General features: G+C 52.0%; 1 protein-coding gene across 1 annotated transcript; it reads left to right on the top strand.

Moving 5' to 3' along the window:
* Nucleotides 1-4288: 4288 nt before the first annotated feature.
* On the top strand, nt 4289-16921 carry GPR4 (G protein-coupled receptor 4). The gene is made up of 2 exons (XM_019015550.4): nt 4289-4406; nt 13780-16921. Exon 2 carries the CDS (start codon nt 14614-14616, stop codon nt 15700-15702), a length of 1089 nt encoding a protein of 362 aa, XP_018871095.1. The 5' UTR covers nt 4289-4406; nt 13780-14613; the 3' UTR covers nt 15703-16921.
* The last annotated feature ends 584 nt before the right edge of the window (nt 16922-17505 follow it).

Genomic DNA, 17505 nt, shown 5'->3' with positions numbered 1-17505 from the left:
ACGAGGTCAGGAGATCTAGAACACAGTGAAACCCTGTCTCTACTAAAAAATACAAAAAATTAGCTGGGTGCAGTGGCGGGCGCCTGTAGTCCCAGCTACTCGGGAGGCTGAGGCAGGAGAATGGCGTGAACCTGGGAGGCAGAGCCTGCAGTGAGCCAAGATCGCACCATTGCACTCCAGCCAGGGCGACAGAGCGAGACTCTGTCTCAAAAAAAAAACAAAAAAAAAAAACATTTATTCCTATGAGTGTTGTTGGTCTCTTGGGTCTTCAGTTAACCTGCTCACTTTGGCTGGGTTTGGTGGCTCTGGTAATCTCAGTGCTTTGGGAGGCTGAGGCGGGAGGATTGCTTGAGCCCCAGAGGTAGAGGCTGCAGTGAGTTATGATGGAGCCACTGTACTCCAGCCTGGACAAAAGAGTGAGACCCCATCTCTTAAAAGAAAAATCCCTGAGAGGAAGGGGGTAATGTGGTTCACAGAGGTAAAGTCACCTGTCCAAAGCCACACAAGATTATAAGAATAGCTATGTTTTTGTTTGTTTTATTAATTAATTAATTAATTTACTTTTGAGACAGAGTTTCGCTCTTGCTGCCCAGGCTAGAGTGCAATGGCGCGATCTTGGCTCACTGCAACCTCCACCTCCTGGGTTCAAGTGATTCTTCTGCCTCAGCCTCCCGAGTAGCTGTGTTTACAGGCATGTGTCACCACGCCTGGCTAATTTTGTATTTTTAGTAGAAACAGGGTTTCTTCATGTTGGTCAGGCTAGTCTTGAACTCTTGACCTCAGGTGATCCGCCTGCCTTGGCCTCCCAAAGTGTTGGGATTACAGGCATGATCAAGTGCACCTGTACTATTTATTTATTTTTTGAGATGGAGTCTTGCTCTTTCGCCCAGGCTAGAGGGCAATGGCACAATCTCGGCTCACTGCAACCTCCACCTCCTGGGTTCAAGCAATTATCCTGCCTCAGCCTTCTGAGTAGCTGGGATTACAGACATCCACCACCACACTCAACTAATTTTTGTATTTTTAGTAGAGACGGGATTTCGCCATGTTGGCCAGTCTGGTCTTGAACTCCTCACCTCAAGTGATCTGCCCACCTCAGCCTCCCAAAGTGCTGGGATTACAGGTGTGAGACACCGCACCTGGCCGATATCCTGAGTCTTGATTTGGGTGTTTAATTACATGGTGTATCCAATTTTCAGGATTCCTTATATTGTTCCCTTAAGATCTGAACATTTTAATCAAATTTTTTGAGACTAATTGTTAATTAAATGTAATTTTTAATTACATTTATTTTTTAATCACAGCTAATTTTTATTTATTTATTTTTTTTGTAGAGATGGGGGTCTCACTTTTTTGTCCAGGCTGGTCTCAAACTCCTGGGCTCGAGTGATCCTCCCGCCTCAGCCTCCCAAAGTGCTGGGATTACAGGCATGAGCCACAGAGCTTAGCTGCCCTTTTATCCCCCTCTGTTTCCCAGGCTGTAGTGCAGTGGTGCGATCTTGGCGCACTGCAACCTCCGCCTCCTGGGTTCAGGTGATCCTCCCACCTTGGCCTGCGCAGTAGCTGGGACCACAGGCACGCACCACCCAGCTGGCTAGTTAAAAGAAATTTTTTTTTTGTAGAGACAGAGTCTTGCTATGTTGCCCAGGTTGATCTCAAACTCCTGGCTTCAATTGATCAGCCTGCCTTGGCCTCCTAAAGTGATGGGATTACAGGCATGAACCACCATGCCTGGCCTACATTTTAATTTAATTTAAAAATAAACACAAAAGAGCTGGGCACGATGGCTCATGCCTATAATCCCAGCACTTTGGGAGACCGAGGCAGGCTGATCACTTGAGGTCAGGAGTTCAAGACCAGCCTGGCCAACATGGTGAAAACCTGTCTCTACTAAAAACACAAAAAGTAGCCGGGTGTGGTGGCGTTCACCTGTAGTCCCAGCTACTCGGGAGGCTGAGGCAGGATAATCACTCGAACCTGGGAGGTGGAGGTTGCAGTGAACTGAGATGGCACAATGGCACTCCAGCCTGGGGGACAGAGCAAGACTCTGTCTCAAAAAAACAAAAAACAAGCGAGGTGCCGTGGCTCATGCCTGTAATCCCAGCACTTTGGGAGGCCGTGGCAGGCAGATGACCTGAGGTCAGGAGTTCGAGACCAGCCTGGCCAACATGGTGAAACCCTGTCTCTACTAAAAACAAAAAAATTAGCTGGGTGTGGTGGTGCATGCCTGTATACCCAGCTACGAGAGGCTGAGACAGGAGAGTTGCTTGTACCTGGCAGGAGGAGGTTGCATTGAGCTGAGATCATGTCCCTGCACTCCAGCCTGGGTACAGAAAGACTCTGTCTCAAAAAAAAAAAAAAAAATCAAACCTGACAGCTATCATTTTTTAGTGTTATATGCCACATCTATCTGAAGTCCCTTGACCAATAATGAATTCTCATGATTAGTTTATGAAAGATGTGATGTTAATAATAAAAATAAGCTAATGTTTTAGGAGCACTTATCATTCATTTGTTCACTCCCTGAAAACAATGTTTTTTGTTTTTTGTTTTGAGACGGAGTCTTGCTCTGTCACCCAGGCTGGAGTGCAGTGGCGCGGTCTTGGGTCACTGCAAGGTCCGCCTCCCGGGTTCATGCCATTCTCCTGCCTCAGCCTCCTGAGTAGCTGGGACTACAGGCGCCCACCATCACACCTGGCTAATTTGTTTGTATTTTTAGTAGAGATGGGGTTTCACTGTGTTAGCCAGGATGGTCTCGATCTCCTGACCTCGTGATCCGCCTGCCTCAGCCTCCCAAAGTGCTGGGATTACAGGCGTGAGCCACCACGCTCGGCCAGAAAACAATGCGTTTCACACCTATCACCTGCCCAGCAGTCTTCTAGGCAACAGACATGCAACAGTAAACAAGCCAGACACAAAAATGACACTCTTCCTAGTAGGAAGGCAGACAACTAGAAAAAAATAAGGGAAACAGAGAATGTTGCCTTCCCCAAAGGGTAGGGGAAAAGTGAGGCAGAGAAAGATGGGGAGTGTTGGGGTCTGGTTGGCATATTTTACAGACTTGATAGCATTGACACCATTAAATGAGACCGCCAGGAGAAAAGGACCATCATGGCCGGCCTTGGTGGCTCAGGCTTATAATCCCAGCACTTTGGGAGGCCAAAGCAGAAGGATGGCTTGAGCCCAGGAGTTTGAGACCAGCCTAGACAACATAGTGAGACCCCTGTCTATAGAAAAAAAATTTTTTAAAAATTGGCCAGGTGTGGTGGCACACGCCTGTAGTCCCAGCAACTCAGGAGGCTGAGGTGGGAGGATCACTTGAGCCTGGAAGGTTGAGGCCGCAGGGAGCCATGATCATGCCACTGAACTCCAGACTGGGCAAGAGAGTGAAACCCTGTCTCAAAAAAAAAAAAAAAAAAGGTGGGGCAAGGTGGCTCACGCCTGTAATCCCAACACTTTTTGGAGGCCGAGGTGGGCAGATAGCTTGAGCTTAGGAGTTCAAGACCAGCCTGGCCAACGTGGTGAAACCCCGTCTCTATTAAAAATACAAAAATTAGCCGGGCATGGAGGTGCGTGCCTGTAATCCCAGCTACTCGGGAGGCTGAGGCAGGAGAATGGCTTGAACCTGGAAGGCGGAGATTGCAGTGAGCCAAGATTGTGCCACTGCACTCCAGTCTGGGCAACAGAGCATGACTCCGTCTCGAAAGAAAAGAAAGAAAAAAGCAAAGCAAAGCAAAGCAAAGAAAAGAAGGAAGCAAGCAGGTACCATGAGTGACCACCTTGATTCAAAGAGGAAACTGAGGCACGGAGATGTCACTAGCCTAAGGTCTGACCAAGAGTCAGGCTGGAAATGCAACCCCAGAGCTCCTTCTAGGGGTGGCCCTGACTTTGGACTTGGGGACCTAACAGAACCCTTTATTCTCTCCGTTGTTGGGGAGGAAGATGCAGAAGGTTAACGACCAGAAGATGAATGACTGAGGCCCGGGGTCTCTAAGGGAGGAAATGGCTCAACCCAGGGAAGGTCAGTAGCGGGGGCCTCCTCTTCCCATAGCTGAGGGCCTGATAAATTTGGGGGTGTGTGGTTGGAGAGAGGGGACCTTCCAGCTGGGGACTTGGAAGGATTGGGGGGTGTTCCAGTAGCAGATGAGCCTCACCCGTGGCTGGAGGCGTTGAATGGGGTGAAGCCTGAAAGGGGTTAAGGGGCAGCGGCAGAGGTGGGGTTAATGGGGGCGGGCCTGGCCGGGGCGGGGCCTCGGCTGGCTGCTCTGGCCCGGGGGCCGGGAGGAGTAGCCGCTGTTCTGCCCCGCGGGGGCATCCGCTGGGTCCCCGCGCCGTTGTCAAGACCGGGGACCTGGACGCAGCGGAGAGAGGTGCCGCCGCCCGCCCCGTCCAGTCGCCGCGCGCAGGTAAGTGCCGGGTCCTCCCCGGCTGCCCGCGATGCTGCGGGGTCTCACTAGGTTGCCCTGCTCGTGGCGAGACCGCTCCTCCCCGCCCCCTCGGGGGCTGCCTCAGTCTCCCGCGCCGTCTCGGTGCCCGCCCCCTCTGTTGCTCTCCCTGACTCTGCGTCTGTCTCCAACTCCCGCCTGATGTCTCTGTGTCTGTGGTCCCTCTGCCTCTGGACGTGTCTTTCCTTCTGTGTCTCTGGATGTCTCTGTCTTTTTCTTGATCTCTGCCTCTCTGTCTCCGTCTGTCTGTCTCTGTCTCTCTGTTTCTGGGTCCCACCTCCCTCTGCCCCTGCCTCTGCCTCACCCCCGTCTGTCGTGGGACCTCTGCGGATGTCTCTGCCTCTATCTCCATCTCTCCCTGTCTCTGTGTATCTCTTTGCTCTCTCCCTACCTGTCTCTTCATCTCTATTGCCCTGTCTCTTTCTTTCCGTCTCTTATAACACTGTTTTGGCACCTTCAGCTCTGTCTTCTCTCCTTCCAAATCCTCCGCATCCCGGAACTTTCCTCTGGGCTGGGAACCTGCTTGGGAGTGGGGTAGGGGGCAGGAGGCTTGTGACCTGGGGCAGGCGGACTCTAAGTGACACCATGATCCCAGCGCCCCCTTCACGGAGCCACCCCACTGCCCCTCAGGTCGCACCCACCCCGCGCGCCAATTTCAGGAATTCCTGCCTGGGGGGTGGACTTCCTCCCCTACTTCCTCTCTTCCAGGATTTGGCTGGGTCACCATTAACTCTTTCCTGCTTCCGCCTCACTCTCCTCCCTGGAACTGGACAACCCCTCCTCCCAAACTAGGCTGAGGAATAGCTCTAGAATATCTGTGAGGCATCGGTTGTGGGATGTGTGTGTGTGCGTACTCAGGCTGGATATGCATTGGGGAATTTGTTTGGTGCAGAAGTGGAGAGGATGGGGCCACACCCCCCAGATCCCCCTCCAGAGCCCACCATCAGCCCCCCTCCTCCTGAGCCCACCAAGGGGGTATCCGCCCCCAGCTCTGTCTTTGTAGATGAACTTGACTTCAGGTTTGGGGTGAGGATGAGGAGGTTTTCTTTTCTGGGGGAATCCCAGCTGAAGAGGATGAAAGACCCATAGGGGCTCCTGGAACCCTGGGAATCGTATGATCAAGTACCTTGAATGTGAACATCTTTGAATGGAAGGGCCCAGATGGAAGAAGCATTGGAGGGGAGGCCTGGGAATTCCAGATCTTTCCAATCAAAGGTCCTGGGGATACTGGAGTCCTTCAATCCAAAAAGAGGAGTGTTGAAATCTTGGCACGTTTCAGTGATGGCAACTGAGAGCTGGAAAGGGTTTGCGGAGCCACCTAGGCCAACTCCCCCTGCCCCCATTTTATAGATGGAGAAACTGAGGTCCAAAAGCAGAAGTCCCCACAGTGAGTCAGTGCCAGGCTGGAGGGTTGGGACCCCAGTTTTCAACTGAAGCCCAAATCCAGAGAGCTGGCTTCTTCTGCTACCACTAAGTCGGATTAATTTGGGGAAAGAGGTCTTCTCAATGAGGAGGGAGAGATGCCAGGGTGAGTAGAAATGGCTGGAATCCAGGAGGGAGGGTTTTAGAAGCAGAGGAGAGAAAATATTTCTAAAACCATGGTGGTGGGGAGGGAGAGGGGCAAGAGTTGGTTTGGGTGGAAGGGGTGGAGTTTCGGGAAGAGAGGGAGGGAGGTGGAGGGGAACCGGGATTAACTCCAGCTTCAGTCTCCTGACCCTCCGCCTGGAGCCCACCGTTCCCTCGGGGACAGGGCCTATAATTTGGTTTGTGTCTAGACAAATAATAACTCAGCTGGTGTGAGCGGGGAGGGCTGAGGCTAGGCCCACTAGCGAAAGGGTAGAGAGGCGGCCTGGATATAGCATGTCACCCCCAGGTGGTGAGAATTTAGGGGCCAGGTGGAGGTGGTGACTAACACGCCCCTCTCTTCCCTCCATGAAGCCATAATTTCTTAGAATTCTGCACAATCTTAGAAATCAGGCTGCTGGAATGTTCAAAAGCAGGCGAGAGAAGGGGGGAAAGAAAAGGAAGTGGGGCTCACCGTATTTAGTGTATGTTCCCATTTCTGTAAAAGAGAAAAGGGAAATACATATTCCTGTTTGCTGGGGAAAGATAAAAATCACTGAGGGTTTAATAATAGATTATGAAAGTCATAGAATGCTTAAAAAATCATAGCGTGTTCTAACAATAGAACTTTCGAATCTTGGAATGTGACACTCCTAGAATACTGGAAACTTAGGGTAGGTACTTACAAAGCCACGATGTAATAAATAGAATGAAAGAAGAGTAACGCTCTAGAATGTTATAATAGAACATTCAACTGCGAAGTGAACTAAGGATAGAACCTGAGGACTGCAGAACCATAGGGACCTAGAACGTCAGAGAGGCCGCCTAAGGACTGGTATCCCTAGTAGGCAGTGTGGGCGTTGGGGGCAGAGAGACCCTCTCGGTTGAAACGGGGATACTGAGGTGCAGTGGGGCCGTTAGGGTAGCCCGATTGCCCCCTGGTTTCCGCTGGCCGCCAGGGCACCAGGTGGGGAGCGAGGACCGGTGATCACATTTCGTCCCTAATGAGCAGACCGGAGCTGGCTGGTCCCTTGGGGCTGCAGGGAGAAGGCCGGGGGCGGGGGGGGGGGGGATGGGAGCAGGAGCCCACAGAGGAGGAAAAGGGGGAGGTGAGATAGCCTGGTGGCATCGGGGACAAGGCTGGTGAGTGAGCCCAGGGATGCGGGGGTCTGTAGCACTTCTCCCTCTTGTCCTCAAAATCCTCCAAGTTTTTCAGCTTTGCTGGGTTTTGGGGTGGCTGGCAGGATGCGGCAGCCGAGGCTGCTAAAGTTGGGGGGCCAGGTCTTCCTAGTCTTTCCTGTCCCCCCACTATCGCTCCATCCTTGGGTATATTTCTCTTCCCCCCGACCCTCTGGAAGGGGCCAGCAGGGACCCAAGAAGTGGGGGCCTGTGGGACAGACAGGGGGAGCTTCTTGTGGATGTGAGATTTGGGGGTTTACCCCCTCAACAGAGCCTAAGGGGCAGAACTTAGATCCCAACCAGAGAGGGTCCTGGAAGGGGAACGGGGTTATGGGGATCAGGTGATGGAAGGTCGCTTGCTTTCTTTGTGGGGAGAAGGTCGTATCTTCTAGTAGGTTCTCAGAGGGGCCAGAGACGCTCAGAAAGACTTGAGAAAAATTACAGAAGTTCAGAGAGTGAAGAGAAAAACCTCAGGGGAAGGGAAGCTGTTTAGTTAACAGCGACAGGAGGTTTGCCCAGTCTTGAGACATCAAGTGACTTAGACAACTGCCTTGCTGCTGCGGGCCTCAGTTTCCCCATCTGTACCAGGAAGGGGTCAGAAATAGCCTCACACTCCCAGCTGTCACACATACGTCGGCTGCACTGTGGCGTTCTAAGAGTCTGACGTTCCATGCTGACTTTTGGGGTTTCCACGTTGGGCAGATCTCACGTGGGGAAGAAGAGAGGGCTGTCTGGGCACCCCTCCCCCCATGTCCAGCATCCGCAAGATGCCAGCAGGTTGGGGAGGAGGGGTGGGAGGAAGGAGGGGTGAGAGCTGGACCGGTTCCCCCTTGAGGAAATTAGCAATGGGAAGTGTATTTCCTCCTCTGGCTGCCGGAAGTGTCTCCTGCCCGGGTACCCGAGTTAGGTCAGCAGAGCCCTGGGGGTCAACAGAAAGTGGGGCAAAGGGGACTTCTAGCCCTCGGTGGGTGCCTCCTGCCATGAAGAACTGGTTTATTTCTTGTCTCAGCCCCCTAGTCCCCGTGGAATAATAATAATCATTCAAATACTGCATGTTACGGAGCTGATATCGCATTCTAGCAAGGACGTTCCGGTCTGTGATGTGATGAATATAAAGCCTGTGCCCCCTTTTACAGAAGGGGGAAACTGAGGCTCCTGGAGACCTAATTCTCTAAATGTCACAGAAGGAAGGGAGAGACTAGGGGCAGAGAGATGGGGAGAGAGAGGGCAGAGGAGAGGGGAGGGAGGTTATTTTGAGTGACTTGGTCTGGGTGGGAGGTTTCAAGTGGAAGGGAGGGACTGGATCACACTGTTCCAGCCTGGAGTACGCCCCCACCCATCCCATCTCCACAGGACCCACAAGCTTCTGCCCAGGAGTCTGGGGTGGGGGAGGCAGCTCTGCCGCTGAGGACCCCACAGGGGGCAGGACTTACTGAGCACGACTCAGCCCTGACCTTTCAAAGTCAATTAAGAAGCGGATAGATCCTGCCCTTTCCAGCTCTCCCCTGACCACCTCTTCCCCTGGGAATGGACTCCTCTCCCTCCCTTCCCCCTCCTCCCCATGCCCTTGTTTGAGCCTGGGGTGGGGTGGGGCAGCCTCACGGGCAGAGAGTATGTTTTTACTCCATGCCTCTGGCCTCTGCAAAGCTTCTGGAATGGTTTTTGCCATTGGCAAATGGCTCTGTGCTCCCTGACCATGACCTTGGTAATTTATTGAGCACCTACTGTATGCTGGGCCTGTCCTGGATGCTGGGGATACAGCAGTCAACAAGGCACACAAAGTCTCTGCCCTCCTGGACAACCTATTCTAGACAGACAGACACAAACAAAACACAGGGTGATGTGAGGAGAGGGTCCTGGGGCAGGGGAGAGTCGGGGACTGAATGGAGAGGGACTCCCGAGGAAGTGAAGGAGGGAACGGAGCTACTCAGACTATCTGAAGGAAGAGCAGTGGCTCACATCTGTAATCCCAGCACTTTGAGAGGCCAAGGTGGGTGGATCACTGGAGAACAGGAGTTCGAGACCAACCTGGCCAACATGGTAAAACCTCATCTCTACTAAAAATACAAAAATTAGCTGGGCATGGTGGTGCACACTTGTAATCCCAACTACTCAGGAGGCCAAGGCAGGAGAATCACTTGAACCCAGGTGGCAGAGGTTTCAGTGAGCCAAGATCGTGCCACTGCACTCCAGCCTGGGCGACAGAGTAAGATTCTGTCTCCAAAAAAGAAAAAAAAAAAAAGAGCATTCCAGACTGAGAGTATGGTAAGTGTGCAAAGGTTTGAGGCTGGAAAGAAGGTCACTCACTGGCCTTGAGACTGCTGAGGCAGGAAGGAGAGGTGAGTGAGATTGGCTAGGCTGCCCCAGCAGGTCAGACAGAGCCTTGTGACTCCGGATGAGGAGTCTGTATTTTACCGCAAGTCCATTCAGAAGCCACTGGAGGGTTTCAAGCAGGGAAATAACAAGAACTAGGCTGCGTGTGGTGGCTCATGCCTGTAATCCCAGCACTTTGGGAGGCCAAGGCAGGAAGATCTTTTGAGCCCAGGAGTTGGAGACCGGCCTGGGCAACATGGGGAAACCCCATCTCCACAAAAAATAGAATGATTAGCCAGGTGTGGTGGCACACACCTGTAGTCCCAGCCACTTACGAGGCTGAGGTGGGAGGATCGCTTGAGCCCATGAGGTCAAGACTGCAGTGAGTCAAGATTGCACTACTGCATGACAGAGTGAGACCCTGTCTCAAAAAAAAAGAAAGAAAGAAAAGAAAATAAGAAAAGAAAGAGCTGATTTTCATGTTAGAAAGATCTTGCCCGGGCGCAGTGGCTCATGCCTATAATCCCAGCACTTTGGGAGGCCAAGGCGGGTGGATCACCTGAGGTCAGGAGTTCGAGACCAGCCTCACCAAGATGGAGAAACCCTGTCTCTACTAAAAATACAAAATTAGCTGAGTGTGGTGACGCATGCCTGTAATCCCAGCTACTCCGGAGGAAGAGGCAGGAGAATCACTTGAACCCGGGAGGCAGAGGTTGTGGTGAGCCAAGATTGGGACATTGCACTCCAGCCTAGGTGACAAGAGTGAAACTCTCCGTCTCAAAAAAAAAAAAAAAAAAAAAAAAGAAGAGAAGAAAAGAAAAGAAAGATCTTTCTGGCTGCCATATGGGAAGTGATTTGAAGGAAGCCAGAGTAGCCCAGAAAAGCAATGGTGATGCTACTGCAATGATCCCAGCGAGTGATGACGCTGATGCTGACGCAGAGTGGACAGTGGCAGGCGTTTGAGAGAGACGCACACAGATTCAGGAAGCACTGGGGAGGTGGAGCCCAGAGGACTTTCCCATGGAAAGATGCTCTGGCATCTGGGAGGCTCCCATGGACCTCCTTCCGTCCCCTCTCTGGGGATTGGTTTCCTCATCTGTCAATAGACTCCACCTTAAACTCCACTTTTAACATGTTTTAAAAGTGCATCCTGGGGATTCTTCAGAGGTGGCCTCTCCACCCCCACCTTGTTTCACCAGAGCAGCTAGCAGCTCACCCTTTTCACTGTTTTAGATTGGTTTCTGGTTAAGATCTTGTTGGAAAAAAAAAAAAAAAAAAGCCAGGCTTCACATCCAAAAGAACTAAACCAAAAGACCCCTGGATGGAATGGCTCCTGAAGCTGCCTGTGACTCTGGACTTGGCTCTGCTTCTCTGTGGGGTTGATGACAGTCAGGGGCTTGGTCCATGAATATCCTTTGCCCTGTGTATGCAGATCTTCCCAGAACAAAGTGGGTGACAGGCTCAAGGTTCTCACTCAGGAAAATTGGGGGGGAAAGGGCAGAGACAGTGAAGAGAGTGGTCCCTGAGGGAGGAGACTGCTGGCGCTAACCCCAGGGCTTCCCCATGCTCCCTGATCTTGATCTTGACATGACTGTTCCCAGCAGCTCCTGGCTCTCCCCTTTCCCTTACTCCTCTGCAGCTTTGGTTCCCAGTCCCCACTGGCAGCCCAGGGCCCTTTTCTGTCCAGTTATTTTTATTTATTTATTTATTTATTTATTTATTTTGAGATGGAGTTCGCTCTTGTTGCCCAGGCTGTAGTGCAATGGCGCCATCTCAGCTCACTGCAACCTCTGCCTCCTGGGTTCAAGTAAATCTCCCACCTCAGCCTCCCAAGTAGCTGGGATTACAGGCATGTGCCGCCACACCTAGCTTATTTTGTATTTTTAGTAGAGACAGGGCTTCTCCATGTTGGTCAGGCTGGTCTCAAACTCCCGACCTCAGGTGATCCTCCCGCCTTGGCCTCCCAAAGTGCTGGGATTACAGGCATGAGCCACCGTGCCTGGCCTTCTTTTTTTTGAGATGGAGTTCCTCTCTTGTCTCCCAGGCTGGAGTGCAGTGATGCTATCTCAGCTCACTGCAACCTCTGCCTCCTGGGCTCAAGCAATCCTCTCGCCTCAGCATCCCGAGTAGCTGGGATTACAGGTATGTGCCACCATGCCCAGCTAATTTTTGTATTTTTAGTAGAGACAGGGTTTCACCATGTTGGCCAGGCTGATCTTGAACTCCTGACCTCAGGCGATCCTCCCGCCTTGGCCTCCCAAAGTGCTTGGATTACAGGCATGAGCCACTGTGCCTGGCCTGTCCAGTTATTCTGTGGTGGAAACTGAAGCACAGGCTAGAGATGAGGACTGAGAGCAGAGATGGCTGCAATCTAGACATCAGGACCTTGGACAGGTCTTGGAACAGCTCTGTGCCTCAGTTTGTCAAAGAGAAAGAACAACTACTTTCCTCATAGGAGTCTTGAAAATTTCAAAGAAGTAATATCCATAAATCGGCCGGGCATGGTGGCTCACTCCTATAATCCTAGCATTTTGGGAGGCCAAGGTGGGAGGATCTCTTTTTTTTTTTTTTTTTTTTTGAGACGGAGTCTGGCTCTGTCACCCTGGCTGGAGTGCAATGGCGTGATCTCAGCTCACTGCAACCTTCGCCTCCCAGGTTCAAGCGATTATCCTGCCTCAGCCTCCTGAGTAGCTGGGACTACAGGTGTGCACCACCATGCCCAGCTAATTTTTGTATTTTTAGTAGAGACAGGGTTTCACCATTTTGGCCAGGATGGTTTTGATCTCTTGACCTCATGATCCGCCCGCCTCAGCCTCCCAAAGTGCTGCGATTACAGGGAAGGATCTCTTGAGCTCAGGAGTTCAAGAGACCAGCCTGGGCAACACAGGAAGACCTGCATCTATTTTATATATATAATATATATATATATATATTTTTAAGCCAGGCATGGTGGTGCATGCCTGTGTTCCCAGCTACTTGGGAGGCTGAGGCAGGAGGATCACTGGAAGCCCAAGAGGTTGAGGCTGCTGTGAGCTGTGATCGTGCTACTGCATTCTAGTCTGGACAAAAGAGCAAGACCCTGTCTCAAAAAATAAATAAATAAAAAGAAATAATATGCATAAAAATGCCTGGAATGGGATCTGCTATGTAGTAGGGCTCAATTAACATTTGCTGTTATTATCCTTGTTGACAAGAATGGGATTCTTGGGTAAGGAGTGGGAGGCTGGCCCCAGCCCTGGCCCTATTGCTGCCATGCTGTGCATCCTTAGGGAGGTGACTCAGCCTCTCTGGGTCCCTTCTCCCTGTCTGTGACATGATAGAGTTAGACTAGTCTGGCATTTCCTGAAGCATGATATGATACCTGTGCCAGTTTTACAGGAATTCTGCAGGAAAATGCTAAAATCTGAGTTGGGTCATTTTTTCCCCTTTTTCTCTTTTTTTCTTTCCTTTTTTTTTCTTTTCTTTTCTTTTTTTTTTTTGAGACAGAGTTTTACTCTTTTGCCCAGGCTGGAGTGCAGTGATGCGATCTCAGCTCACTGCAACCTCCGCCTTTTGGTTTCAAGCAATTCTCCTGCCTCAGCCTCCTGTGTAGCTGGGATTACAGGCACGTGCCACCACATCCAGCTAATTTTTGTATTTTTAGTAGAGATGGGGTTTCACCATGTTGGCCAGGCTGTTCTTGAACTCCTGACCTCGTGATCTGCCTGCCTCGGCCTCCCAAAGTTCTGGGATTACAGGTGTGAGCCACCGCACCCAACCTTTTTTTTTTTTTTTTTTTGAGACAGGGTCTCACTCTGTTGCCCAAGCTGGAGTGCCGTGGTGCGATTATAGCTCACTACAGCCTGAATCCCCTGGGATCAAGTGATCCTCCTACCTCAGCCTCCCCAGTAGCTGGGACTACAGGTATGTACCACCACACCTGGCTAATATTTTTATTTTTATTTTTTGTAGAGACTGGGTCTCACTGCATTGCCCAGGCTGGTCTTGAACTCCTAGGCTCAAGCGAACCTCCCACCTCGGCCTCCCAAAGTGTTGAGATTACAGGCATGAGCCACTGCACCCGGCCTGAGTTGGGTCTTTATTCTAATATCTGTCAGGGGAAAAATATGCCTGACACCTCAAATCTGTGTTTTCAGAGAGTGGTTGCTTAGGATGGGGCTGAAGTAGGCATTGTTGGGGTGTCCAGTCTCTGCAGTTCACAGCAATTATGGTGAGGAGTGTGGGGAGAAGAAGGTTGGAGTGTCCATGACTCCCTCACTGCTGTCCTCTCTCCCAACAGGCACTGCAGTCAGCGGTGAACTGACTTCATCCCAATCCCTCAGCCCCCACCAGGACCAGTCTGGAGTCCCTCCCCTGCCCCCACTGAAATTTCCCTTCCGTCCCCAAACTTACCTCTGATCTAGACTTTACTCACCTCCTTCCTGTTTCCTAAGACTCCTTCCTGCAGTCCACAGACCGAGCCTTTTATCTTTGTCCACCCTGTGCCAGACACCGCCTTTTCCAGAACCTTCTCCTTACTGGTGACCTTACTTATCTCTGTTTCTTTCTGGGGTCCTAGGAAATGCCAGCACTCCCACCCGCATTGCCTGAACTTTCCAACACTCCCTAACTGCGCTGTGTCCTATCTCAACACTTTCTCATGTATTTCCTGTGTCTTCTAGAACATTCCCCTGCCATTATTACTTCAATATGGCTACACATACTTCCTAACTGCCCTGCAAACCATCTCCTTCTCACTATTGCCCAGCGATGCTTTCGTCTCCTCCATAAACACTCCCGGAGACCAATTTTTGTGTCACCCCATACTCCCTCGTTGACACACTGATTGACTCCATACATAACCTCCTTGAAAAACCTCTTTATTAATCTCACCATCCTCCAGACTTCCCTCCTGTCATAATTCCATTCCTCCTCCAACTTTTCCCTCTCAAGTTCTGCCCTTCCCAGCCCAGCCCAGCCTACCCAACCTCATCTCTTCCCTGTAGACCACATCCTACCATGTTCCCCTGAGCCTCCAAGGAAGGGGCTCAGGGGGCCCCATGGCCTCCCGCTCCCTGTGGCCCCACAGCCCCCCTGGGCCAGGGGAAGCGCCCCAGAAGCCGAAGTGCCCACCATGGGCAACCACACGTGGGAGGGCTGCCACGTGGACTCGCGCGTGGACCACCTCTTTCCGCCATCCCTCTACATCTTTGTCATCGGCGTGGGGCTGCCCACCAACTGCCTGGCTCTGTGGGCGGCCTACCGCCAGGTGCAACAGCGCAACGAGCTGGGCGTCTACCTGATGAACCTCAGCATCGCCGACCTGCTGTACATCTGCACGCTGCCGCTGTGGGTGGACTACTTCCTGCACCACGACAACTGGATCCACGGCCCCGGGTCCTGCAAGCTCTTTGGGTTCATCTTCTACACCAATATCTACATCAGCATCGCCTTCCTGTGCTGCATCTCGGTGGACCGCTACCTGGCTGTGGCCCACCCACTCCGCTTCGCCCGCCTGCGCCGCGTCAAGACCGCCGTGGCCGTGAGCTCCGTGGTCTGGGCCACGGAGCTGGGCGCCAACTCGGCGCCCCTGTTCCATGACGAGCTCTTCCGAGACCGCTACAACCACACCTTCTGCTTTGAGAAGTTCCCCATGGAAGGCTGGGTGGCCTGGATGAATCTCTATCGGGTGTTTGTGGGCTTCCTCTTCCCTTGGGCGCTCATGCTGCTGTCGTACCGGGGCATCCTGCGGGCCGTGCGGGGCAGCGTGTCCACCGAGCGCCAGGAGAAGGCCAAGATCAAGCGGCTGGCCCTCAGCCTCATCGCCATCGTGCTGGTCTGCTTTGCGCCCTATCACGTGCTCTTGCTGTCCCGCAGCGCCATCTACCTGGGCCGCCCCTGGGACTGCGGCTTCGAGGAGCGCGTCTTTTCTGCATACCACAGCTCACTGGCTTTCACCAGCCTCAACTGTGTGGCGGACCCCATCCTCTACTGCCTGGTCAACGAGGGCGCCCGCAGCGATGTGGCCAAGGCCCTGCACAACCTGCTGCGCTTTCTGGCCAGCGACAAGCCCCAGGAGATGGCCAATGCCTCGCTCACCCTGGAGACCCCACTCACCTCCAAGAGGAACAGCACAGCCAAAGCCATGACTGGCAGCTGGGCGGCCACTCCGCCCTCCCAGGGGGACCAGGTGCAGCTGAAGATGCTGCCGCCAGCACAATGAACCCGGAGTGGCACAGAATCCCCAGTTTTCCCCTCTCATCCCAAGGTCCCTTCTCTCCTGGTCTGGTGTATGCAAATTGTATGGGAAAAGGGCTGTGTTAATATTCATAAGAATACAAGAACTTAGGAAGAGTGAGGTTGGTGTGTCACTGGTCAACCTTTGTGCTCCCAGATCCCATCACAGTTTGGCGATTGTGGAGGGCCTCCTGAAGGAGGAGATGAGTAAATATATTTTTTTGGAGACAGGGTCTCACTGTGCCGCCCAGACTGGAGTGCAGTAGTGCAGTCGTGGCTCACTGCAGCCTCCACCTTCTGGGCTCTCCAGCGATCTTCCCACATCAGCCTCCCGAGTAGCTGGGACCACAAATGTGAGCCACCATGCCTGGCTAATTTTTGTACTTTTTGTAGAAACGGAGTCTCACTATGTTTCCCAGGCTGATCTTGAACTCCTGGGCTCAAGAGATCCTCCTGCCTCGGCCTCCCAAAGTGCTCAGATTAGAGATGTGAGCCGCCATGTCTGGCCAGATAAATGAAGTCAAACATTTGGTTTCCAGAAAATAAAGACAAATAGAGAAGGTTAGATTTTTTTTTTTTTCCAACAAGTGGATAAAAGTCTGTGACTCGGGGGAAAGTGGAAGGAGAAATGCAGCCGATACAGACTCATTATGTTTGCAAAGCCCCTGGTCATACAGGCCGGGGAACATAAGACCGCAATTCTAAGTTTCTAGATAAACAGCGATCTCCAAGTCAAGACTGAGGATGAAGAGGGAGAATGTCAGAACTTAAGTGAAGGGCAATCAGGGCAGACTGCCTGGAGGAGTGATGCGGGAAGGTTTGGGAAGAAGGTGCGGGACAAGAAGAAAGAGGGTATTTATTCATTCATTCAACAGAGGTTTATGTAGGGCACTGTGCTGGGTGGGGCTGGGGACACAGCAATGACTGAGGCAGCCTGGCCTTGCCTTCACAGGGCTCACCATACACAAGTAAATAAAAAATATGTAATGTTTGGAACTGCTAAATGGGAAGGGGACATTTTTCTATGTAAAGCCAGTTGACGGGACAGAGGATGACTTGGAGTCTGATCTGGAGGAGGGCAGAGAAGGGCTTGCTGAGGTGGCTTTCCAGCAAAGACTTGAAGCATGGGCGGCACTCAGCCTTGTGGCTGTTGTGGGAAGAGCATTTCAGGCAGAGGGAACTGCAGGTGCAAGGGCTCTGGGGTTAGACAGTGTCTGAATTTTGGGCCGGGTGCAGTGGCTCACGCCTGTAATCCCAGCACTTTGGGAGGCCAAGGCGGGCGGATCACCTGAGGTCAGGAGTTCGAGACCAGCCTGGCCAACATGGTGAAACCCCGTCTCTACTAAAATACAAAAAAAAAGTAGATGAGCGTGGTGGTGGGTGCCTGTAATCCCAGCTAGTTGGGAGGCTGAGGCAGGAGAATCGCTTGAACCCGGGAGGCAGAGGTTGCAGTGAGCTGAGATTGTGCCACTGCACTCCAGCCTGGGTGACAAGAGCGAAACTTCATCTCAAATAATAATAATAGAGTGTCTGAATTTTGAAAGATAGCAGGTATGGCAGTGTGGCTGGAGAGGAGGTAGAGAGGACAAGAGGAAAGGGGAAATGAGACAAGAGAGGGGACAGCAGGTCGTGTGGGGCCATGTAAATCCTAGTGAGGACTCTGCCTTTTAATCTGAGATAAATGGGAGCTATGAGGGGGTTCTCAGTAGAGCATGAAGGTGATTTGACTTAAGTATTAACAGTATCCCACGGGCTGTTGAGTGGGGAGTAGAATATGGGAGATTGGCTG

The sequence above is a fragment of the Gorilla gorilla genome, chromosome 20, assembly GCF_029281585.2.
Source record: "Gorilla gorilla gorilla isolate KB3781 chromosome 20, NHGRI_mGorGor1-v2.1_pri, whole genome shotgun sequence".
NCBI lineage: Eukaryota > Metazoa > Chordata > Mammalia > Primates > Hominidae > Gorilla > Gorilla gorilla.
Note: the sequence above shows the minus strand (reverse complement) of the source record. Positions and strands in the feature narration are given on the sequence as shown.

Coding starts and splice junctions, on each gene's coding strand:
- GPR4 (XM_019015550.4), top strand. CDS start 14,614: ATGGGCAACCACACGTGGGAGGGCTGCCACGTGGACTCGCGCGTGGAC.